This window comes from Rattus rattus, chromosome 11 (assembly GCF_011064425.1).
Source record: "Rattus rattus isolate New Zealand chromosome 11, Rrattus_CSIRO_v1, whole genome shotgun sequence".
NCBI classification, from domain to species: Eukaryota; Metazoa; Chordata; class Mammalia; order Rodentia; family Muridae; genus Rattus; species Rattus rattus.
Window position 1 is genome coordinate 18,864,543 of NC_046164.1, and position 25,747 is coordinate 18,890,289.

A 25,747-nucleotide genomic window follows, 5' to 3' on the forward strand; every position below is an offset into this window, starting at 1 on the left:
TTCTATACTGCCCAGGGCTAATGGATTAAGGGGAGCATTACTCACATTGGGTTGGGTCCTACTACGTTGATCATTGATCAAAGAAAAACCATAAAATCATGTTCATGTTCCCTTCTCTCAAGTGACTCTAATTTATATCAAGGTGAAAAAATTAACCAGCACAATATTTTGCATATGCTTTATCAAATGAACCTGTGTGGATACATGATATGAAATTCACAAAGAAGAAATAAAAAGGTAAAAAGTTAAATTAAATTCAATGAAAAAAAGAGAACTCAGTGAAAAAGACATCTGGGGAAGAAACATGTGGATTGGTTTTAAAAAATGTGCAAATGATTTGAAAATACTTGGATCCCATGTAAATGTTCATCAAAAGTTGAAACTTGATGAGAATGAGCTCAATGATCAAGTACAATTCCCCAAGAAGTTATTTAACACAGTTTTGCATCAGACTAACAAACTTACTTCACAGCCAGGGATGTGTGACAGTGGGCAGAAAATGGGGATTAAATGTTTTATATCTGTATTGTAGGAGTTTTGTTAGTCTTAAACTAGAAGCTTTATCTCTAAAGACTAGAATTAAAGTTGCTAGAAATTATAGTACATGCTACTAGAGGAAAGATAAAGGGAATAAAGATGAATATATCCTCTTAAATTTTTTTCCCTCATCCGAGGAACAGGGAAAAGTGCAGAAGTTGCTGGGAAAGATCTTGAGAATTAAAGGATGAGGAAGTTGGCTGTGAACACAAATATCCTGAAAGGAGCATAGGTAAAAGAAAAAGCCTTGGGAATATGACTCAAAAAATACAATCTGAGGAAGAAGCATTACACTGTGCATGACAGTATGGAAGGTAGTAAGCTTAAAATGCTTTTATCCTACATAACAATTTACAGGAAAGTACATATAGGTGCATGGGAGAGGTAGTCATTGCAAAGGAAAGAAACAAAGATTTTTCCATATGCTGTACCAAGTAATGAACCATCAGAATATAAATGTATGCAAATTTAGATGGTATCTACAGCTTATATTTCAAAATGTATATGTATATAAAATACATATATGCATTCAGTAATAGTTATTTATATAAGAGCCCATATGCATTTTAGGAGTGCAGGGAGAGGTACAAATGGTGTGTTGGAATCAGGAAATATAAAGAAAAAAGCAATTAAATTACAGTCTCAAAACTAACTACCAAATCATAGTTAAAAATAAAGGAACAAATAATATTTTGTGAAAAATGGCACTGTATTTCACCAAATAATGTTGAGAAATAGTAATGGGTATGTGTTTGTATTTGTTTCTTTGTGCATGTAATATTAAACCGAATAATATTATGTTACTCCTATTTTGACAAATTGTATAATGAGATTCTTCATCTAAAGTGATTTATTTGTTCCTAGACTTCAGTGACCTAATTGTGATAAAGTTATTGTGTATTACATTATTTTCATTACTGCTTTTTCCTCACTGAATGAAACACCTTTCATAATGAAATGCTGTGTTTTCTATAAAGTTCAAGAGCCTTATAGAGCAGGCACAATCTGAACCCCACAGTCCTTTTCATATGTTGTACTCTTCTTGTATGTTATTTGATATTCTGAATATCTTCATAGTATATTATAAAGCTATTCCAATATGTCAGGGCTCTGTGATGGCCATCAAGAATATTCAATGCTGTAACTATGCTCCACACTCTACTATGATTCAATCTTGTTTCTCTTTTTCAAATCAATGCCTTTTATTGCATCAGTAATCTAAGACATTCCAAATCTCATCTAAGGCAATTTACCAATTTGCTGATGTCTTAGTTTCTGTTGCTGTAACACCATGGTCAAAGGGAATATATGAGAAAGTATTATTTCCCTATGCCTCTTGGTCACACATAATTGAATAATGCCAAGAACGTGAATTCAAGGACTCAACAAGAGTCCCTGGAATAATGCTGATTACTGGCTTTATGTCCATCCTATCTACAGTCTTCTTCCTTATAACTCCCTGAACAACTTGTTTAGAGGTGGTATTTCCCACATGCAGCAAGTTCACTTTATACTAATCCTTAATTAAGAACATTCCTTAAAAACAAGTCAAAGTGATGGTAGCCACTCCTCAACTGAGATTTCCTATTTTCAATATGTTTAGGTTTGTGAGGGCTCATTTGCCACCAAAACTTACTAATTGGTATTATTTTAAGCAATCCTACCCTGTGGTATAAATACTATCTCTAGGTATTGCTTAAACTTTTTTATGATTAAGGAATACTTTTGTTAAGGCAAAGTAAAACAGTAAAACTTTGATAAAGCAATTTATCTTTTTATTTCTGAAGAAAATTTAAATCTGGTCGAACTAAAAGAACGTAACACTTTGGGACAAAGATACACCCTAGTAACCCAGCACTAGAAGCCAAGATAGAGAATACCTCCACAACTATCATAACCTTCCCCCTTGTGCTATGGTAGACAGGGAGGAAGGTGATCCATACACTGTAGAACACCAACATGCTGAATGTTAGGAACTTGGCTTCATTGAATCTGTCAGGAAGGTTCCTAGCCAAGAAAGCCACAGTGAAGCTCCCCAGAGCCAAGGAGCCCAAATATCCCAAGACAAAGTAGAAGGCAATGATTGAGCCTTTGTTGCAAATAATGATGACCTTACCATGTTCAGATTGTATATCTCTGTCAATAAAGGGAGGAGATGTTCCCAACCAGATTCCGCAAAGAGCAAGTTGTATTAGGGTACAAATGGGAATGAGAAAGTTAGTTGCCACTTTTATCATCCTCCTTCTTATCATTCTCCCTGGAGTAGTGAGCTTGAAAGCTGTAACCACAGTTATTGTTTTGGCCAACACGGTAGAAACAGCCACAGTGAAAAACACTCCAAATGTGGTCTGCTGCAGGATGCAGGTGGCCTGGTTGGGATGTCCAATGAAGAGCAATGAGCAGAGAAAACAGAAGACTAGAGAGATGAGCAGGACGTAGCTGAGAATGCGGTTATTGGCTTTCACAATGGGAGTATCCTTGTACTTCACAAAAGTGACTAGTACTAGAATTGTGAGGGCTGAGAAGGATAGGGCCATGCAGCCTAGAGCCATCCCCAGTGGATCTTCATAGGCCAGAAATGACACAGTTCTTTGGAGGCACTGGGTTTGCTCTAAGTTGGTATACGAATCATCTGGACACCTCACACACTGTTCCATATCTGCTAGCAAACAACAATAAACTCTTATAAAATATCATATTTGTGTAGTTAATACTTTTTTATTTGTATTATTCAGAGGATATATAAATAAATAATTTGATGTTGAGCATCTATTACATTTCTTATTGCTCTAGGGACCATTAACTTAAGATTGCTTTCTATTCACCTATGCTTTGAGATGGAACAAATCATCATCACAGGGAATGGAAAAAATACTTATTAAACCAAGAAGAAAGAAAAATGTGATTAATAATATTCATAATAGGTTATCTTATTCCTCAAACCATAAATTTACTAAAGACAGACAAGGGTAGTGTGCAGAAATAGTTGTTGATGCCATTTGATGAAAGACATTATGTACTTTGCTTTGAGAGTTGTGCACTGTCTACCTGTATATAGGCACCAGAGCATATAATTACCCATGCAAAACTGTTCACATAAGGGAATATTGTCCTTGAAGAAGTATACCTCATAGATCTGTGCATATCCCTCTTGTTGTATAATTTCTTTTTTCCCAACTACACATTCCAAGGTTATGGATATTGAAGGTTATGGCATGAAGGTTATGAATATTGACATTCATCCTTTTTTCTTAGCTAGATTGTGATTAATGATAAGCACTATCCCATCTGTTGCTGCATTCTTGAAATATTAACCCTTGTTTGAACTTTTTACAAGAAATTCTTAACCATTTAAGCCATATAAGCTATTAAAATATATTTCAGTAAAGTACAACTGTTATCCTGAGCATCTGGTATTTGTCAGGCACTAAGCTGTGTGATAGAGGGAAATATTGCGGACTGATCATGTAGTCAAGATTCTTTGTACAAAGAATCAAAGAAGAATAAACATCTGCATAGATTATGTTTAAAATTATCGTTTAAAAATTGTTACACATGCATGTCCCCCTAAACATTTTCTGCATAATATAAAATCAGTAGCCACTATATTGTGAGAGAAATGAGTTGTTTATAGAAAAATTACAGTTTATTTGCTTGGGTCCAAAAGATGTTGATATTATTTCTTGTTAAATTCTGAAACATGGAGATTTTTGGTCTTCAGTTTCCATGAGGCCATATCATATTTCTAGTTTAGAAAAAGAAGGTATTTGTATTCATCAGTTTTCTCCTTCATGCAAGCATGTACCTGTATCATTGGAAACCTCATTTTCTGGGCACTGGACACAATCAAAGCAGCAGTCTGTTGTTTTCTTTCTGATGAATTTTCTGAATCCAGCAGTACATGTCATACTACACATGGAAGAGGGAACCTGAGGCAATACACACACACACACACACACACACACACACACACACACACACACACGTGTGTGTCAGTGTAGTTCATATATACATCATATATACAACGACCCATACATCGATATATGTGACATTAAGTGATTTGGTTATAAATATTCCTCTGATAATTTATTATTTTATATTACCTTACAGTGCACTAAAATTCACAGAATATTTACTACATTATGTAATATTATATATGTAACATGTCAGTTATAGCAATTTAAAATTTTTCTTCTTAAACTGATTAATCCAAATGGAAGGTTTATGTGGCATCAGTTTCTCTCTCAAGATTTATACATAAAAAATAAGAACAGTGAGTTGTATGGAGAGAGAAGGTAAGATACATCAAGAAAGTGTTGTTTAAATGTATGAGAACAAAGTATGTTATATAAGACTCTCATACAATTAATGAACTTTTCCTTAAGTTTAAAAGAAAACCTTGGGGGTTGGGGATTTAGCTCAGTGGTAGAGAGCTTGCCTAGCAAGCACAAGGCCCTGGGTTCGGTCCCCAGCTCCGGAAAAAAAAAAAAGAAAAAAAACCTTGAATCTCCATTCTATTCCTCCTCCCTCTGCTTTTTTTTTTTTTTTTTTTTTTTTTTTATTAACTTAAGTATTTCTTATGTATATTTCGGGTGTTATTTCCTTTCCAGGTTTCCCGGCAAACATCCCCTTCCCCCCCCCCTTCCTTATGGGTGTTCCCTCCCCCCTCCCCCCATTGCGCCCTCCCCGACAGTCTAGTTCACTGGAGGGTTCAGTCTTTAGCAGGGACCCAGGGCTTCCCCTTCCACTGGTGCTCTTACTAGGATATTCATTGCTACCTCACGAGGTCAGAGTCCAGGGTCAGTCCATGTATAGTCTTTAGGTAGTGGCTTAGCCCCCGGAAGCTCTGGTTGCTTGGCATTGTTGTACATATGGGGTCTCGAGCCCCTTCAAGCTCTTCCAGTTCTTTCTCTGATTCCTTCAACGGGGGTCCCGTTCTCAGTTCAGTGGTTTGCTGCTGGCATTCGCCTCTGTATTTGCTGTATTCTGGCTGTGTGTCTCTCAGGATCGATCTACATCCGGCTCCTGTCGGTCTGCACTTCTTTGCTTCATCCATCTTGTCTAATTGGGTGGCTGTATATGTATGGGCCACATGTGGGGCAGGCTCTGAATGGGTGTTCCTTCAGTCTCTGTTTTAATCTTTGCCTCTCTCTTCCCTGCCAAGGGTATTCTTGTTCCCCTTTTAAAGAAGGAGTGAAGCCTTCACATTTTGACCATCCGTCTTGAGTTTCATTTGTTCTAGGCAACTAGGGTAATTCAAGCATTTGGGCTAATAGCCACTTATCAGTGAGTGCATACCATGTATGTCTTTCTGTGATTGGGTTAGCTCACTCAGGATGATATTTTCCAGGTCCAACCATTTGCCTACTTAATTTCATAAAGTCGTTGTTTTTGATAGCTGAGTAATATTCCATTGTAGATGTACCACATTTTCTGTATCCATTCCTCTGTTGAAGGGCATCTGTTCTTTCCAGCTTCTGGCTATTATAAATAAGGCTGCGAAACATAGTGAGCACGTGTCTTTTTTTTTATATGTTGGGGCATCTTTTGGGTATATGCCCAAGAGAGGTATAGCTGGATCCTCAGGCAGTTCAATGTCCAATTTCTGAGAAACCTCCAGACTGATTTCCAGAATGGTTGTACCAGTCTGCAACCCCACCAACAATGGAGGAGTGTTCCTCTTTCTCCACATCCTCGCCAGCATTTGCTGTCACCTGAGTTTTTGATCTTAGCCATTCTCACTGGTGTGAGGTGAAATCTCAGGGTTGTTTTGATTTGCATTTCCCTGATGACTAAAGATGTTGAACATTTCTTTAGGTGTTTCTCAGCCATTCGGCATTCCTCAGCTGTGAATTCTTTGTTTAGCTCTGAACCCCATTTTTTAATAGGGTTATTTGTCTCCCTGCGGTCTAACTTTTTGAGTTCTTTGTATATTTTGGATATAAGGCCTCTATCTGTTGTAGGATTGGTAAAGATCTTTTCCCAATCTGTTGGTTGCCGTTTTGTCCTGACCACAGTGTCCTTTGCCTTACAGAAGCTTTGTAGTTTTATGAGATCCCATTTGTCGATTCTTGATCTTAGAGCATAAGCCATTGGTGTTTTGTTCAGGAAATTTTTTCCAGTGCCCATGTGTTCCAGATGCTTCCCTAGTTTTTCTTCTATTAGTTTGAGTGTGTCTGGTTTGATGTGGAGGTCCTTGATCCACTTGGACTTAAGCTTTGTACAGGGTGATAAGCATGGATCGATCTGCATTCTTCTACATGTTGACCTCCAGTTGAACCAGCACCATTTGCTGAAAATGCTATCTTTTTTCCATTGGATGGTTTGGGCTCTTTTGTCAAAAATCAAGTGACCATAGGTGTGTGGGTTCATTTCTGGGTCTTCAATTCTATTCCATTGGTCTATCTGTCTGTCTCTGTACCAATACCATGCAGTTTTTATCACTATTGCTCTGTAATACTGCTTGAGTTCAGGGATAGCGATTTCCCCTGAAGTCCTTTTATTGTTGAGGATAGTTTTAGCTATCCTGGGTTTTTTGTTATTCCAGATGAATTTGCAAATTGTTCTGTCTAACCCTTGAAGAACTTCGGGATGGGGATAACATTTAAAATGTAATAAAATATAATAAATAATAAAAATATATAAATGAAAAGTAGCAATTGGTCTTCATCTCATGGTTATTATTTCAGTGCCTCATGTTTTAAATTTATATATATTGAAAAAATAACAATTGTGGCATACCTCCAATGTTCCTCCTGTGGCCCATTCCAAGTCTTCAGATATATGAAGTTGTTGATTCTGTGTGAAATAAGGAAAATAGCTTCCTATTTTGACTTTTAATCCAAGGCCTTCTGGAAAATTCCAGATGATGAAAATGTCATAATCTACACAGTGATTTTCCCTGTGATTCATGTTTACCAGTTCTCCAACAGGGTTAGTAAATACCCTGGTTTTCACCAAGGAAGCCACCTAAATGAGATGAATCATTAGATGATTACATATGCATATCAACATAGGCAATGCTAAATTGAGAATGTACCATATTTTTAATGTCTTTCCAACAAGACAGGTGTATGAAAGTAATCACATGTAGTAAAATACATTATACCTCCTAAATCACTAAAAATTAATATACTTCATATTAATGTTTGATTGTAAAACATGCTAGAAAAAATAATTACCAGAAAACAAGTAACATGGTGTCTGTGTCTGTGTGTGTGTGTGTGTGTGTGTGTGTGTGTGTGCATGTTTGTCAAAATAGTATTTAAGAACTGAAGCCACATATGTAAGAATTAAGTAGAAGTCTAAAATTCTGGAAGCTGTGGAAATAAAGAATGGTAGTAGGTATTTTATATACATACTGTATACATATATGAAATAAACATAAACTTAATAAAATGTGTAATCTTAATCATTTGTGATTTTATAAATAATTATGAATTTAAATGAATAACTAGTAATCAAAGCACATGTACTGATTCTTTTTTTTTTTTTTTTTATTTTTTGATTAGAAAATTTTTTAATCCCAAATTGTCAAAAGGCAATTTTCCTCTTAAATCCCCAAATCCCCCTTATTACTGATTCTTGAACTCATGAGAAAAAATTTGTCAAACACATTTTTTCCTCTTGGCTCCTTTTTTAAATTTGAACTCATGTGGCATAAACACATTTTCAAAAATATATTGATCTTCATAAAAATATATTGTCTCCTGTTAAAAGTTATCACTGTGCATGGTATACATACATGTAAAAGATTTATTTGAGAGTTTTGCAGTGTAGAGATCTTTAGACTAATAGAATAATCTCTAAAATGTATGTGAGCTTCTCAGGGGCATGAAAGATCACATTGATATATCTAAGTGTAGTGAAATATATGAAGCTTTACCTGCTGACAGTCAGTGAATACTCCTTTGGCTTTTGCCAATTTCTGAGACTGTACTTGTTGTAAAATGAGTTCATGGTAGGTGTGGGCCACAGCATACACAGCATTATACAAATTGTAACCTTCTTCGCTCAGGACCATGTCAAATGTGAGCTGTGCTAACCATTCCAATGGGTTGTTGAAAGTAAAAGAATCCATTTTGCTATTGTTCTTCGAGATTGAACAGTTAAAATGATTCCACCCCAGCATAGACTGGGAAATGTCTACTGGATACATGGAAGTGTTCATTGTTTGCATAAAATTTCTGAATTCAGCAATGTCACTGTGGTGGTGTGCAAAAGTGACAGTCCCATGGAAGAAATCAAGGCTGAAATCTTTTATATCTGTGATAACATCCCATTGCGAGGTTGTGATCCAGATTCTCTGCACACCCAAGTTTCCCCACCTCCTAAAGCTGACTTCTAGAGTAGAGTTCATTTCACCATAAATGATAACAACTTTTGCTGTAGATGTCATAAGTTGTTGGTCATAAATCTTAACCCTTGCCATGTATAGCTGCATGTTTTCTGGGATCATATTCACAAAAGCTAAACAGATCGCATGCCTTTGCATTTCTTCTCTCAAGTCTGAGAGAAACTGAATACCTTGGTCATCATCTGTAATGGCCAGTCCTATCCAAGTCCATTTAAAATGAAGCATCAAGGATGCCATGCCATGGGACAAACACGTGTCCTTGGATGCCACCTGATGGACATAGGGAAACTGGTCCTGGTCACTCAGGTTAGGGTTAAATGGTCCAAAGAAGATCTGGAGAGTGTTTAAGAGAGGACAAAATATCCCCATGAGGAATCTGATTGTTAGGATGTTTGGAGTCATATACAAGTAATGTTACTCACCATTCACAATTCAGTGTAAGGATAGAATGATTATACTACAAATATTCTATATTTTCCTATTATATTCTAGACTATTCTTGACAAGTCTGAATATTCAGTTTTGCCTGTTAGACCAGTAATTTAAACAATAAGTTATTTAATTATATATATATATATGTGTGTGTGTGTGTGTGTGTGTGTGTGTGTGTGTAACAGCATACTCAGAAATTCATGGGGTCCAAGTTTTCTTGTAGGCACATGTAAAGGTAGTTTAAACGTTGTTAATTCATACAGTGTCTCACATTCTTACCTTTGGATCCTTGGAATTAATTGCCAGTTTTAAGGATGTTGTCCATAATGGTCCTGTAAGCTGTACATCACAAGTTTTCTCCATTCCACAGATAAAATTAGTAAAAGCCAGACCTTTGCTTGATTGTGAATATACTTCATCCACAATTCCCAATGTATCTTCACACATGCCAAAAATGATGGAAAATAGCAAAGACATGTTGGATAAAAGATAAGGATTCTTGTTGATCTCATCAGTAGCAAAAAACATGACCAGAAAAAACTCGTATTTTCTTGCTGGTATTCTAAAACCAAGCATAGTGATGATTAAAGGAGGTGTTTGAAACATAAAATTTCAATTGCAGTTAAGTTTGTACTATAAGAAGTACATTTATCCTCCTAGATTATCTCTAATGTTACATTTATTCAAAAATTAAAAGAAAGGGTAAACATCAATCTCATACTGTTAATAAGTTTAATATGTGACTGGGTATTTCATGACTAGACCAAAAAGTATTCTGGTAAATTAGTATGAAGCCCAGTAGGCTTTTTCCATATTCAGTGACAACTCCAGAATGACAGGAGGGGCTCATTTAAAGAGTATTTTAAAAAGCAAAATATATGTATATTCACAAGTGTGTATGCAATAATAATACGTGGAATCAAGTATAGTAGACCTCCTTCCCATCCACACATATATATTTCAGTATATGAATTTATGCACAACTTTTAGAGACCAAAATAAGATAAGCTTTTTATAGGGGCCTTTGATGCATGCTCAGACAGGAATCATTGACAGACATTGGAGGATAGGCAGTGGTGCAGTCTCATCGCACTGAAATTTTGCCAAAAGTGGGAAATGCGAATTCAAGGCAAATGAGAACACATATTTCACCATATGTTATCCACACAGAGTCAACAGATATTTCATTTTCCAGCTTTGTGAAGTAGAACGCAGTGTAGTAAAGCTAAGCTAAACTGTGACATATTTGAAAGTATTAAAATAGTGATTGATGTTATAATCAATTTTCAGTGGTTCCTAAAGTTACAGGGAGAAAAACACAACGGATTCTGACAATTTTTGTCAGAGCTATATATTTCAAATTCATGACATTGAAAGAGAGAATAATGTTAATGACTTACCTAAAATTAATGTAATTAAGAAGTTTATTATAAAAATTTTCTTCAATAGGTCCCTCCAATGTAAAAAGGATAAAACCACAGTCATTTTGCAAATCTCCATCATTATCTTCACTATTCTTTATCCTCCAAAAGCAATTGGGTTCAGTCAAACTGCACAAGATGAGAGAAAACTTCAGGAAACAAAAGGCAACAGTGAAAGCACACAGCTTCTTCATGTCTGCTAAGATCTAGCCTGGAGCAGCTGTGAAACCTGTTTTTTATGCAGACAAACATTTACACCTATCTGTATATTTTAAGACTTCTGCTGTCTGGAGATTCACTTAATTATATTCATCAGTTCCTTTCCATTCATCCTATGTTCTCCCTGGATACAATAGGATAATTCTGGCCTCAAGCTCTACATCTGAGGTCTGAAAACTTTTGATCAAAACATTTCCGAAAACATGTTTTGAAGATCATGTTCTCCATCCACAACAACCATGATTTCATTCATATCTGTGACACAAATCTTCCAAAGGGCAATCTTCTTTTGGACAGCTTGAACCAGATCACGTGTAAACAGCCATATGTGTGAACCCAATAGATTTCAACAGAACTTCTATAGTAAGACTAGAGTTGAGAAGTTATAAATGTTCCATATCATTCAGGCTTTGAGTTGAATCATGGGACATTTTGTCTTCCATTTTCTATTGAAGGGAAGCACAGTCTCACAGGCAACATTGAGTCAGGAGTTGAGCATTTTCTCTGTTCATATCCTATTGTATGAAATTCATGTTTACAAAATCTCCTCAATCTTCCTATGATTCCTTTTATCTGGAGATGGTGTCATTATGTTAAATCCAATAATGCCTGGAATTATACAGATTCAATACCCATGCTATCCAATATCTTTTCCAGTGCAGATATTTAATGAGTTATAATGCTGATCGATTGCCTGATAATCAGTCCTTGGCAGTCAATGCCATTTGATAAAATATTTTTTGGTTGAGTTTGTTCATACCTCATTAAGATGAATGAGAACAATTGCATATGTTCTATTTGAAGGAATGAAACAATTTATGTATCATTTATGAGAGAGAATTTTATTGCTAATGTTAATATATGCATTATATTATTTTTATTTTTGTCTAGTTGGTATTTGTTTTGATATAGTACTGTCTCGGACTACATTGCAACAACACAGATGTACGTCTGATATGCTCATATATGTAACTTGTTTACATTACAGTGAGTGACACGGATGGAGCATTGAATGTGATTTATAATTTTTGAAATACCTTATTGTTATGTTCATAAGGGTCACACTGAATTCTATTCCAATAGAAATAAAGTGGAAATTTTACTCTATTTTCAGCATAATTGGTACTTCCCTGGCTTATAATACAATCTTGCTATGGGGTTTATGAACTTTCCTACTTACTATGGATTAGAATTTGTTCCATATTTTGGTTAAATTATGTCTTTGACAGTGTAAGTATTTTTTCACTACTTATGCACACCTAAAAAAAAAGGGTAAATAGAGAGTCCTAATGCGAATTTCTATCCTTTTCTATACTTTATGGTAATGCCATGTCAAATGACTTGAGAACATGCATGGAGGCTGACTCTTCACTCTGTTGTGACTGCAATTAAAATGTCATCCGGAGCTGTGTGAGTGTTTTGGAAGTTATGTGGTGCTCATATGCATTGGACTGAGATCCATACTGTACTCATTATATCAAGCATAGAGGTGAAACATGCAGATCCTTCAGTAATGTCGAATTTGCTTTTGTCAAGTTTGAGAGGTGAGGCTCCACATTGTTTTCACAAGAGACAACCACTATGTTATTTGGAACACAAATAGTACTTCGGAACTCTCTTTCTCTTTTTGCCTAAATCACACGTTATAGGCTTGATATGATGAAAAGAATGCACATCACACACTACAGTGTCCTTCTTGATTATCAAGAAAATCTGTGGTTCATTTGTTCCCCTTAAGTTATTCTGTTGGATGGCCATCTTAATATTTGAACAATAATATCTGATGGGTATATAAAATAAAAATTTGCTTTCATGTTTAACAGAGAATATTCCATTGTCTCCTTCTAGTTGGTTGTCCCTTGTTTTCTTGTGGAATTTTATATCTGCATCAGATATAGACATGTGATAGCCTCTATTCCATTTCATTTCATAGAATAATATTACAAGTATTGGTGTTGTGCTTTCATTAAATGTTTCATATCATTCATTAGAAAGACGTTCTTTTGCTGCTTGTTGTCCATTAATCATATGCTGAGTTTTGTTTCTTCAATCACTTAAAACTTAGTTTGATACATTTCTGAGATAAGAGGTAGTCAAACATTGAAGTACTTATGAATATCTGAACTAAATATTCTACATGGATGGAAAGGCTTCTTCTTTCATTACTAAAATATGAAATAATAAAGATCTCATTGATTAAGCACAGATATTTGCAAGGCACTCTGATGTCCCTTGTATATCCATGCACAATAAATACAACTTCAGTATCTTCATTACAATGGAATTAATTATAATTAATCTAATTTATGTAGGAAATAAACATTCCATTTAGTTTGTTGAAACAAAATCTAGCTGTTTATTACTTGATTATAAATAAGATTTTTAACACAATGGATCATAACTGACAGGACATATTACTTCTGTAAACTAAAACTACATAGATAGGCAGATTTCTGCTGCTGATTTTTCCAAGTTGTCCCATTATAATCTTTCATTTTAAAATTTTTTAATGATTTTTCCATTTTTTATTGGTTATATTATTTACTCATATTTTTCCCTCCATCTTAATTAAATTGGGTATTTCCTATTTACATTTCAATTGTTATTCATTTTCCCGGATTCCAGGCTAACATCCCCCTAACCCCTCACCCCTTCACCTTCCTTTCTCTATGGGTGTTCCCCTTCCCATCCTCCCCCCATTACCGCCCTCCCCCCAACAATCCCGTTCACTGGCGGTTTAGTCTTGGCAGGACCAAGGGCTTCCCCTTCCACTGGTGCTCTTACTAGGCTATTCATTGCTACCTATGAGGTTGGAGCCCAGGGTCAGTCCATGTATAGTCTTTGGGTAGTGGCTTAGTCCCTGGAAGCTCTGGTTGGTTGGCATTGTTGTTCATATGGGGTCTCGAGCCCCTTCAAGCTCTTCCAGTCCTTTCTCTGATTCCTTCAACGGGGGTCCTGTTCTCAGTTCAGTGGTTTGCTGCTGGCATTCGCCTATGTATTTGCCATATTCTGACTGTGTCTCTCAGGAGAGATCTACATCTGATTCCTGTCAGCCTGCACTTCTTTGGTTCATCCACCTTATCTAGTTTGGTGGCTGAATATGTATGGGCCACATGTGGGGCAGGCTCTGAATGGGCGTTCCTTCTGCTTCTGTTCTAAACTTTGCCTCCCTATTCCCTGCCAAGGGTATTCTTGTTCCCCTTTTAAAGAAGGAGTGAAGCATTCGCATTTTGGTGATCCTTCTTGAGTTTCATTACTTCTATACATATAGGGTAATTCGAGCATTTGTGCTAATATCCACTTATCAATGAGTGCATACTATGGTGTTTTTCTGTGATTGGGTTACCTCACTCAGGATGATATATTCCATTTCCATCCATTTGTCTATGAATATCATAAAGTCATTGATTTTGATAGCTGAGTATTAGTCCATTTTGTAGATGTACCACATTTTCTGTATCCATTCCTCTGTTGAAGGGCATCTGGGTTCTTTCCAGCTTCTGGTTATTATAAATAAGGCTGCTATGAATTTAGTGGATCACGTGTCTTTGTTATATGTTGGGGCATCTTTTGGGTATATGCCCAAGAGAGGCATAGCTGGATCCTCAGGTATTTCAATGTCCAATTTTCTGAGGAACCTCCAGACTGATTTCCAGAATGGTTGTACCAGTCTGCAATCACAACAACAATGGAGGAGTGTTCCTCTTTCTCCACATCCTCGCCAGCATTTGCTGTCACCTGAGTTCTTGATCTTAGCCATTCTCACTGGTGTGAGGTGAAATCTCAGTGTTGTTTTGATTTGCATTTCCCTTATGACTAAAGGTGTTGCACTTTAGGTGTTTCTCAGCCATTCTGCATTCCTCAGCTGTGAATTTTTTGTTTAGCTATGAACCCCGTTTTTAATAGAGTTATTTGTCTCCCTGCAGTCTAACTTCTTGAGTTCTTTGTATATTTTGGATATTATCCCTCTATCTGTTGTAGGATTGGTAAAGATCTTTTCCCAATCTGTTGGTTGCCATTCTGTCTTAACAACAGTGTCCTTTGCCTTACATAAGTACGGGTCACTCAAGTTTTTTTTTTTAAAACAAAACACAGTAAAACAAAACAAAACCCAAGAAATATAAGACTAGTATACACTTTTGATAGTCTCATGAAACTTGATTTTCCTAGTTTGTGTCCAAAGATTAACATGCATAGGTTATCTTGTCTAGGCATTTCCTTTCTGTCCAAAGGACTTAGATTTGATTCCTCGTGTTGACTTTTGTTGGCTTACAATCTGATAACCCTATCTTCAACTGATCCTGCATCCTCTTCTGGTCTTCAAAGGGAGCTCCATGTGTGCCATACTTTATGCAAAAATTAAAAGTATTTATAAGAATATCAGCACTCACTCAGTCCTAGCATATGGTTACACATCTTAAAAGATATTGAAATGATTCATAATTTTGTACATTTGTAATTAAGTGAAGCTTCACTTAATAAAGTAAAATACTATAAAGTCTCATAAACTCAGTAATCCAGCCATCACTGGCACAACAGGCATACAGAAGGACATTATGGAGAATGGTGGTAATGTGTGTCCCCTTGGCCTTATTCAATTGTCATATTTTCCTACATATTTAGAAATGTGGTACAAAACAAGAGTCCGTTGAGTATGACCAAAGATGAGCACAGCAAGTCATTGGTTCCATAATAGTTGAAAAGTAACTAGATGATGGGCAGCACACACTGCAAGGAAATTCTAGGTGATAGAATGATTGCCATCCTTGCATAAATAAGGCACTCACTGCTAAATATTCTACACTTAGTATGGTGAGCATTCTCTTATTCTTATAAATTTCATCTTTTAATGTTTCAGACTATAGTCAATTATGGCTAATTGCAGATGTGGAAAGAAGAAAACTAAAGTAGTCAAAAATGAAGGAATTAAATATTTATATTAATTCATTTTATGTTATACTACGAAAATGAATTGATCTTGTCAGAGAGGCATGAAAATGTGTGACCTGGACAAGTCAAAGGACTGGCACTGACCATCCTAAAGAGAAATAATAAGACATAATATGTTGAATTTTAAAGGGGACCTTAGGTTTCTGAGAAACAAAATGAAGACCCAGAAGTATGTTCAATTCTGTGGTAAAGAAAATACATTTAAGTCTAATCGAAGGGCAGCTGTTTAGAACTGAGCCGTTAATGTCACTTATTGCACCTATTCTGACATCTTGCCACACTGGTTATTGTCATATTTCAAATGTGTTACAGGTGAGTACAACTATCAGTTGCTTCCCTAACCTGTCAATCTGTCTACTGCTTTATCTACCTTAGAACCGTGTTTAAAGCTGGAGGCTTCTTAGACATATCCATCTACAACCAGTTGATTGCTGAGACATCCCTGTAAGATTTATTTGGCAACAGGCACTTAAGCCCCCAACTTTGCCAAAAATCCAGATGCTACCTAAAGCATCTATATTTTGGAAAATTGCACATGAAATACTTTCACAATTGGAAGAATTTCTCTCAATATGAATGAAACCATGGCTGGTGCAAGAAATTTAGTCAGATTTATTGAACTAGTGATGTCATAAACCTTAACATTTTTCCCATTATTTTACTAAATCAGCCACGTTCCTTATACGTCCTATATATTAGTATTATATCTACCAATAAGTGGGGCCATCATTCCTCATCAAAGAAGCCTCTTTGTACGGAAAATGGAGACCATTACAGAAAACAAAAACTGGACACAAAATGTTTTTTGTAAAACCTTTGTGTACATGTACATTATAGCAAAAATCTCTATAGCTATATACATTGTAGAAGAGGATTACAAAAACTTTAAGAGCCAGCATACTTCAAAGTCTGTTTTCAAACTTTCTTTCCTAAAAATGGTACAAAAACACAATGATACAATATCAATGCACTATTAAGACAGTGGAAATATTTCATTGAGAGATGTCCAGTCTGTGGAGATGAAGGACATGTGTCTATCCTGGAAAATAAGCCCGACGCTGAAAAGGAGTTCTAGAACATAATACTGAACACAATGTTATGGATTCCTTGAAATAATCATCTAAATAGAACATTTTGTTGAAATATTGAGCACAATCAGGGAGTGGCTCTAACTGGAATTATTATTAATTTTATTTTCTTGTAGACTCCTATTTAAAACCAATGCCATTGTCCCATAGAGTTTTTAAGTATTAACCTAGCAGACAAAAAGCACTCAAGCAGACACACCACCAAATATCCTTCTACACCCCCACATACAAGGAGAGGTGATAATGAATCAGAAAGAGAAAGAGAGTGAGAGAGGGAGGGAGGAAGACACAGAGGGGCATAAAGTCAGAGAGGCAGACTGACATGTGGATTCTCATTGTACAAACTCACAGAAAGCCATAGACAGGGATGCATAATCTCAGAGAAACACACACACACACACACAGAGTTACAAAGAGATACACATGCACATTTAAAAATAGAAAGACAATATATACACAGATATGTATGCAGAAAAGACAGAAATGTAGAGTCATTTATTAAAGATTTATGAAAAGTTAAAAATAAACACACTAGAACATGTAGACTTACACATTCACACAAGAGAAATAAAAACAAGAAGAAATGGGAAAGACTACAGAATTACATACCAAATAGGCAGTATAGTCTAATTAAAAAAAAAGAAGAAAGAAAATTATTCCCTCTTACATTGGCATTCTTTAAATTAGGTGTGAGCATATGACAAATTAATCACAATTTATTACAGTGGATATGTATTATCTAGTGAAACTGCACATACAGCTCAAACCATTGGGCTATGAGTTTCATTTCACATAAAACTAGACACGAATTCAAGAAAAAATGTCACTCAAAGGGCTATTATCATGTCTTCAATAACTTCAGATTAAAAACGAGGCATTTGTAAAATATGATTTGTAAATGTATCATGATCAAATATCATCTGTATTTACACATTTCCACATATGTGGGTGTCAAAAGCAAAATTCAATTTTAACTCAAAGTAGATTGAAAGTAACTTACATGTTTTCTGATCATTTTGAGTAACTTGCTGATTACGTCATTCACCGTATCGAAGTTTGTTGCTGTCACATATAGAGGCTATAGAATGCACAGAGAGAAAAATGCTATAAAATAACCTGAAAGCTCATGAATACAAAATTGCTATGATCTAATCATTATTTACAATTTATAATCTGTAACAACTCCTCTAATGTGTAACTTATTTTCTTCCCGTAGAATAAGTCTGGAAAGCACTCAGTCTAACAAATTTAACTTAGAATTTAGATCTTGGGTACTGAAAAATCAAACATAACTGTAACAGGTTGTGTATGATAAAGGGTGACTGCAAAGCCATGGGTACTAGAGCTCGGCATCCTGATTTCTCTTTCATTAAGGCAGAAGGTGGTCAGGGAGGGCACTAAAAAAGAGAGCAGAGGGCTGGAGAGATGGCTCAGTGGTTAGAGCACCGACTGCTCTTCCTGAGGTCCTGAGTTCAAATCCCAGCAACCACATGGTGGCTCACAACCATCTGTAATGGGATCTGATGCCCCCTTCTGGTGTGTCTGAAGACAGCTACAGTGTACTTAGATATAATAAATAAAAAAAATCTTTAAAAAGAGAGCGGAGACGTTTGCTTCCTCCCCACCTGGACGTCCATCATCACAGCCTGATTTCCATGAGCTTCCTATGCACAGTTCCGGGAAAATGAGGGTGAGAAGCAGCACAATTATTTTTATAAAAATTAAAATTAGTGAGCGCTCTTATCATATCAGGGTTTGTATATACTTAGATGGCACACAGATATAGAGTGTTGAAATCTTTTATGGTGATGGATCTAGGAGTCCAAAATGAGTATTTCAGAAACAAGACCCCATTTCTTAACATCCCAGGACAATACAAGGTACTTGTACTCTTAGCTCTCCACGGCCTCTCACATTTAGAATCTGCTCCAGAGACCTAGGAAGACAGCTGCAAGCATAGAGCATGAAATCGAAGCATAGTAATCTGAGAGGAAACCACTGATGTACTGGAAATCTAATAAATAACCAGACAGTGAGTAGATAAGTATATTTTTATGAAGATAGTTTCTATATTATCAGATATCTCTGATGAGGACTTTAAGTATCTAAGAAACAGTCCCTTAAATAAGAAACACAGCACATGTGCTCTCTCCCTATCCATAACAACCTTGAACCCAAACCAAAGAAAACCACTTCACAAGCCATCTCTTTCACAGAGGTTTCATTAATCATTTTTTTAATTTTTCCTTTTTATTAATCAACTGCTATGCATAACCTATTACTTTGAAAATGATGTGGGTGCGTCTGTGTCTGTGTGTGTGTGTCTGTGTGTATATGTGTGTGTGTATGTGTGTGTGTGTGTGCCTGTGTGTGTGTGTGTGCCTTTGCATGTGTCTTTGTCTGTGTGTGTGCTGTGTGTGTGAGTGGTTCTAAAGATTCATCCATACCTTAATGTTATATTTCAGCTCAGTTGAATTTTATGAATAAGGACACTAATGGATTTTGTCTCTTGTTATGCAGAGGCTAGCAATTATGCAAAAGCATCTTAGAATATAAAAAAAACAGTCCTGGTATAATGGTTGGAATGTAACAAGAAAGGAACAAATGTAAGGCTTTGTTCAGAATTTAAAATTAATCATCTATGGGTCAAAATATAGATCAGGACTCAGAAATCATATATCCTAGAAGGAAAAATACACCTGTACGTTTCCTTCTTAAACCAGTATGGCACACTGAAACATATGCATATATTCTTAAACCACATACTCACAAGAACACAGACACACACAGAGGGGGAGAGAGAGAGACAGAGAGAGAGAGAGAGAGAGAGAGAGAGAGAGAGAGAGAGAGAGAGAGAGAGAGAATGTGAGCATAGAACATTTAAAGAAAAGTAAAGCTTCTGATATTATTTTGAATATCTGAAAACATCTGTATAATTTTAGGACAACAAATTTTATTATAATAAATTCTGCACATGAGATATACTAATAATTCACATAAGACTTTAATTCACATTATTGTTAAATATTTTGTTTTCAGGGCATTAGAAACATATTAATATCTAATTAATGATTGGAAAGATCTGTCCATCTCTTCCTGATATTGATTTTGTTTATAAAACAGATTTCAAGTCGATTCAAATTTTTAAATGAAATATTTCTACAAATAACTTTTCTAAAGCGTGGAAATTAAAATAGAACTGGTAGTTAATATATATGTTAAAATATTTCTTGACTCAGGATGAACCACAGAAATGTAAGCAATTCTTTTTTTTTTTTTTTTACTTTATCCGCATTTATTTATGCTGAATTTATTCCCGTGCCATGAGCTTTTGTTTCTTCAGTTTCTTCTGGGATATCTTTTTCTTCTGTGCAACCTCCTCTTCTGGCTTTGGAACAATCTGTTCCTTCTCAGTGAGGATCATCTCGATGTGGCAGGGGTAGCTTATGTATGGGTTAATCCGGCCGTGAGCTCTGTAGGATCGTTTGCGCATCTTAGGAGCCTTGTTCACCTGGATGTGTTCAATGACCAGAGAATCTACATCCAAACCCTTAAGTTCAGCATTACTCTCTGCATTTTTAAGCATGTACAGCAAAAAATCAGCACTCTTTTTTGGCCACCGTCCCTGTGTCCAGCCCTGCTGTTTGGCCTGGGCGCACCTACCGACTCCACCATTATACCGCCGGAATGGCACACACTGCTTCTTTAAAGTGACATCCTTCAGATACTTGGTGGCTTTGTGGATATGCATACCCTTAATGGCCTGGGCAGTTTCCCGGGTATTCTTAAAGTGAACACGAAGGTTTGAGCCTCTTGACTTGCATGATTTCGTGGGGTTTTCTGGGTCAAGGAAGTAGCGAACCATCTTCACAGGTCACCTCTGGCCGCTTACAGGAAGACCATGTAAGCAATTCTTAAGAGAGAAGATCAACCTTACAATAGCTCACATGTCCTTCTATGAGGAATAAAATGTTTTAATTGTTCAAAGATAAATAATAAAATGTTTAATGTAAATATATTTAACTATATCTTCAGATAGAAATAACTGTAAATATTGAAATTGCATATTAATAGATTAAATGTGCAACAGTGAGGTGATACAATCACTAACAAGGTATTAATTTTAAAACAGATTACTAAAATCATGGAGGCATGTAGTAAAATGCTGTCCCCCAGCCATGGCATAAACATTGACTCATGAGGACAGTGCAGTTGTTTTCTATACGATGCTAAGGCCAAAAGTCGTTATTTTATACATTGGTAATTATTGAAGTCAAAAGAAGGAAACAACATGAATTTAGGGAAAGGTTTGGGGATATCTTGTGGTTGTGCAGGTGATTTGGCATTTCTATATTTATATGAAATTATCGAATAAAGATAATTCTAAAATCATTTGCATCAATCTATTTTAAAATATAAGCAGTGTCTGAGAGATCTACATTCAATCTCAAGAGTAAAGAAAAAAGAAAAATTAGGCAGAAAATTCCTAATATAAAAATAATTAAAATATTTTCCAAATTTATCCATAGAAAAACTTTACAGGTTTGTCTTAAGTGTCATGCAATAAATTGATAATTCAAAGAATTTTCAAAGTATAAAAGAAAAGGCAAATCTATTAACAAAAAATCAAGGAAAACTAATAAGAAATTTATATATATATGTATATATATATACACATATATATACATATATATGAAGAATTATTTCTGAATACTCACTAGAGAATATGGAAAAATAAGGGAGGATATTTAAGAAAGGTAGAAGAATGTTTTGATGATCTGATAATACCTCTTCAAAGACAAAAAGGAAATAAACATATAACAAAAATAAAAGTTAAAAATTATCTATTACCAATCTTCTGAACTACATGAAAGATTTTTAATAATTATGGTAGGATAAAATATTAAAGAACTAGAGTTGTGGGAGAGAATTAGTAAAAATGTTCATGTTAAAGGAAATGGATTTAAGTCAGAAAAGTGTACAATGCTGAGCATTTGCCACAGCTGAAGTCAAACAGCAGAGGCAGGAGAACATTTCCCTATGGGACGCTCTGCTCTTCTGCACTTCTCTGTCCTGAGGACACATATAGTTCAGCCAAGCTAATGAGTGTTCCCTGATTTATGTCACTGACTCAAAATCTATTTTATACTATATTTAATTACTGCTTTGTATAACGTAGACTTGGTATGAGTAAGAAATTGCTTGGTGGTCTAAAGTATCTTCATTATATTCACCTTTGTGAGTCTAGTGCAGTGTCCACAATGACAGGTTAGAGCACTGACTCTAGGTCCATTTTATACCCATTAGTATTTATGAAAGGCAGAGATGGTGATTCCCTGAGCCACATTCTATTCTGCTTTACAGCAGGAAATGTATTCAGTGCTCTACATGCTACATACTAGTTAAATATTTGATCTGCACTAAATCCAATACAGGAAAGTGGACAATAATATAAGCATTAGAAAAGTAGACAATTATTCAATAGATATTTATGTTTATCTCAATGATAGAACTACTGTATAGTATCATGAGGTTGTGAATTTTATCCTAAACACTATACACAAAGATGAACACACACACACATACCACTGTTAAATTTATAAGGGTAATTTCTGAACAGAAGTTATGTGCAAAGATACCCTCATGGCTAGATTATTCAAATGAATGAGAGGATAAAAAGCAATGACTTTGTTGCTGGTGTTCAATGGCAGGTATGAGGTTGCACAGTAAGAGAATTAGAGAAAGAGCACAGGATGGAAGTAAAGAGCTAATATATCACTGAACATTTAGGTATGGAGAGAAACTGTAAGTATTTATGATAATGTTATATAATAATAATTGTTTAGTACACATATTTTTAAATGAATAAGGAATAGTGGAAACAACACAGAAGTCTATATATAAGCAATAATGTTAAATCTCAAAACTTGCTGCCATAAAATATCCAAGAACTCAGCACAAAAACTATAAAGAAGAGGAAAAGAAGAAAGAGAAATGCCCAGCTCAAATACACAGAAAAAAATTCACTACATTCATCAAAGGAAATTCTCATAACCTAAAGAAAACGAGGCCTGTGAATGTAGAAGAAGCATGCAAAATACTACATGGATTGTCCAGAAAAGAAAGTGCAATGCCACGTAATAATTAAAATTCTAAGTTCTCAGAATGAAGAAAAAGTATGAAAAGCTGAAAGGGGAAAACAAAGCAAACAAACCAAGTAACATGTAAATGCAGACCTATTAGAATTATACCTGTCTTCTCCATATTCAAAAAGCCATCGGGGCTTGGACACACATGCTGCAGACTCTAAGAAACTACTGATGAGAGACAGATTACTTTACCCAGAAATGTTTCAATCAGCATAAATGGGAGAATAAGATATTCCATGATAAATCAGATGTAAACAGTATCTGTCTATAAATACAACTCTACACATGGTACCATAGGGAAGAATTATAACCCAAGGAGGTTATCCACACACATGAAACACAGGAAATAAGTCATCTCACCTCATTAGCAAAACAAAACAAAAGGAAACACACACACTCACACATATAAAACCGTCACCACAACTACCACCACACAAAATAACAGTAAATAAACATCAGTGTCGACTGATAGCTCTGAATATCAATAACCCCGATTTACCAATAAATCGACATAATAAGGGTGAACAGAAGGGATACTGAGGCAGAATCAAATTTTCTATTGCATGCAAGAAATACATTTCAACATCAAGCATATGCATTACCTCAAGGTAAAAGTTCGGGAAAAGATATTCTGAGCAAATGGACCTAAGAATCAAGCTGGTATAGCCATTTTAGTGTCTAACAAAATAGACTTGAAACAAAAATTAATCAAAAGAGATGAAGAAGGACTTTCTATAGTAAAATTAAAAGTTTACCAAGATAATATATCATAATTATTGAAATCTATATAATGTAAAATGCAAATGCCTTCACCATTGTATAAAAAAACACTTCTGACATACACTGATGTTCCTCACACCTTGATAGTTGCAGACTTCAATCTCTCACCCTCTCACCCATGAACAGGTCCCTCAGACAAAACTAAACAGAGAAAAGATCTGGCTAATTAACACTAAGAGGCATTGAGCTCAACAGATATTTCCATAACATTGTACCCAAACACAAAGGGATATATACTATCCTCAGCAACCAATGGAACCTTCTCCAAAAGCGATGACATACTTGAGTACAGTCCAGATCACAAAGGATGCTGAAATAACCCCTGTGTCCTTTCAGATCAGCATGGATGAAAGCTGCACAGCATCAACAACAGAAACAACAGAAAGCTTAAAAACTCACAGAAAGTAGGCAACTCTGCAGAAATGAACAATGAGTGAAGATGAAAATAAGGAAAGAATGGTAAAGGCTTTCTAGAATTCAATGAAAATGAATATCCAACCTATTAAAACTTATGGGGCACCAGGAAAGTAATGGTAAAAGGACAGTTGATAGCACTGAGTATACATAAAAAAATAAGAGAGATCTCTTTCTAGCATATTAATAGTATACCTAAAGATTGTAGAACCAAAGGAAGAAAGCACAGCTAAAATGTGTGGTCAGCTCAAGACAAAAGGAAATTATTGAATTGAGGTCTGAATTCAATGTCATAGAATGAGAACACAAAGAGAATCAAAGAAACTGGAGTGATTCTTTGAGTAAAAAGTGACAGACCCTTATGTAAACTAAATAAAAGAAAAAAAATACTCAAATTTTAAAAATCATAAACAAAAAGGATCCTATAATAAGAAACAATGAGGAAATCCTGAGAATCATGAGGACATACCTTAAAAACCTGTATACAACCAAAGTTGAAAATTGAAAGGAAAGGGATAATTCTCTTGATAGTTACCACTTACCAAAGTTATATCAAGATGAGATAAACAATTTAGGAAGCTCTGTAATTCCTAAAGGCATAAAGGAATTAATTACAAGGCTTCCAACCAAAGAAACCAAGGGCTGCTAGGTTTTAGGGCAGAATTCAACCAGACTTTCAAAGGAGACTGAATGCCAATACAGCTCAAGGTATTCTAGAATACAGAATGGAAAGAAACAATATCCAACTCATTTCATGGAGCCATGATTACCCTGACACCCAAGCACATAAAGAATCAACACAGAGTGTAAAAAGCAAATGTCTCTCGTAAGCACAGATGCAAAATTACTCAATAAAATACTTGGAGAGAGAATTAAAGAGCAGATCAAGAATATGTTTGAAGAAGTATCACCCCAGAGATTCAGGAATTGTTGAACATATGAAAATCAGGAATTATAATCTACAATATGAAAAAAACAGAAAAAAAATATATGATCATCTAAAGACAGAGAGACTTAAACTTCACTAAAACCAGGAATGAGACACATCTGTTCACTCAGTATGTATTCAATATAGAACTCAATGTTCTAGCTAGAATAATAAAAATGCTGGGAAAAGGTCAAGTGATGTGATTTAGAAGGGAGGGCTCAAAGTATCCTAATTGTCAGATGATATGATAGAATACAGAAGTGACCCCAAATATTCCACTATCAAACTCCCATAGCCAATAAAAACTTCCAGAGAAGTGGCTGCATGTAAGATTAACTAATAAGATTGGTAGCCATCTTATACAAAAATGACAAATGGACTGAAAAATCAGGCAAACAATACCTTCCACAATACCATCAAATAATGTAAAATATGCTTAAGATAATCTAAAAAAAGCAAGTGAAAGGAATGTC

At 35.4% G+C, this 25,747-nt stretch overlaps 2 protein-coding genes across 7 annotated transcripts; both read right to left on the bottom strand.

The window, feature by feature from the left end:
- Positions 1 to 2,312: 2,312 nt before the first annotated feature.
- Positions 2,313 to 10,940, bottom strand: LOC116912318 (vomeronasal type-2 receptor 116-like). 6 transcript variants are annotated; one of them, XM_032916339.1, is made up of 6 exons: positions 10,726 to 10,940; positions 9,605 to 9,887; positions 8,423 to 9,226; positions 7,286 to 7,506; positions 4,343 to 4,476; positions 2,313 to 3,196 (listed from the first exon to the last, which is right to left on the bottom strand). In XM_032916339.1, the coding sequence occupies exons 1-6, from the start codon at positions 10,938 to 10,940 to the stop codon at positions 2,313 to 2,315; spliced, it is 2,541 nt and encodes an 846-aa protein (XP_032772230.1). The 6 variants fall into 6 exon arrangements, with proteins under 6 accessions (XP_032772230.1, XP_032772231.1, XP_032772229.1 ...); XM_032916340.1 differs by having other exon boundaries at positions 4,343 to 4,466; positions 7,279 to 7,506; XM_032916338.1 differs by having other exon boundaries at positions 2,313 to 3,199; positions 4,343 to 4,466; positions 7,279 to 7,506.
- Positions 10,941 to 20,269: 9,329 nt separating this feature from the next.
- On the bottom strand, positions 20,270 to 20,898 carry LOC116912249 (60S ribosomal protein L17-like). Its single transcript, XM_032916232.1, has one exon. It carries the CDS (start codon positions 20,866 to 20,868, stop codon positions 20,314 to 20,316), a length of 555 nt encoding a protein of 184 aa, XP_032772123.1. The 5' UTR covers positions 20,869 to 20,898; the 3' UTR covers positions 20,270 to 20,313.
- Positions 20,899 to 25,747: the final 4,849 nt, after the last annotated feature.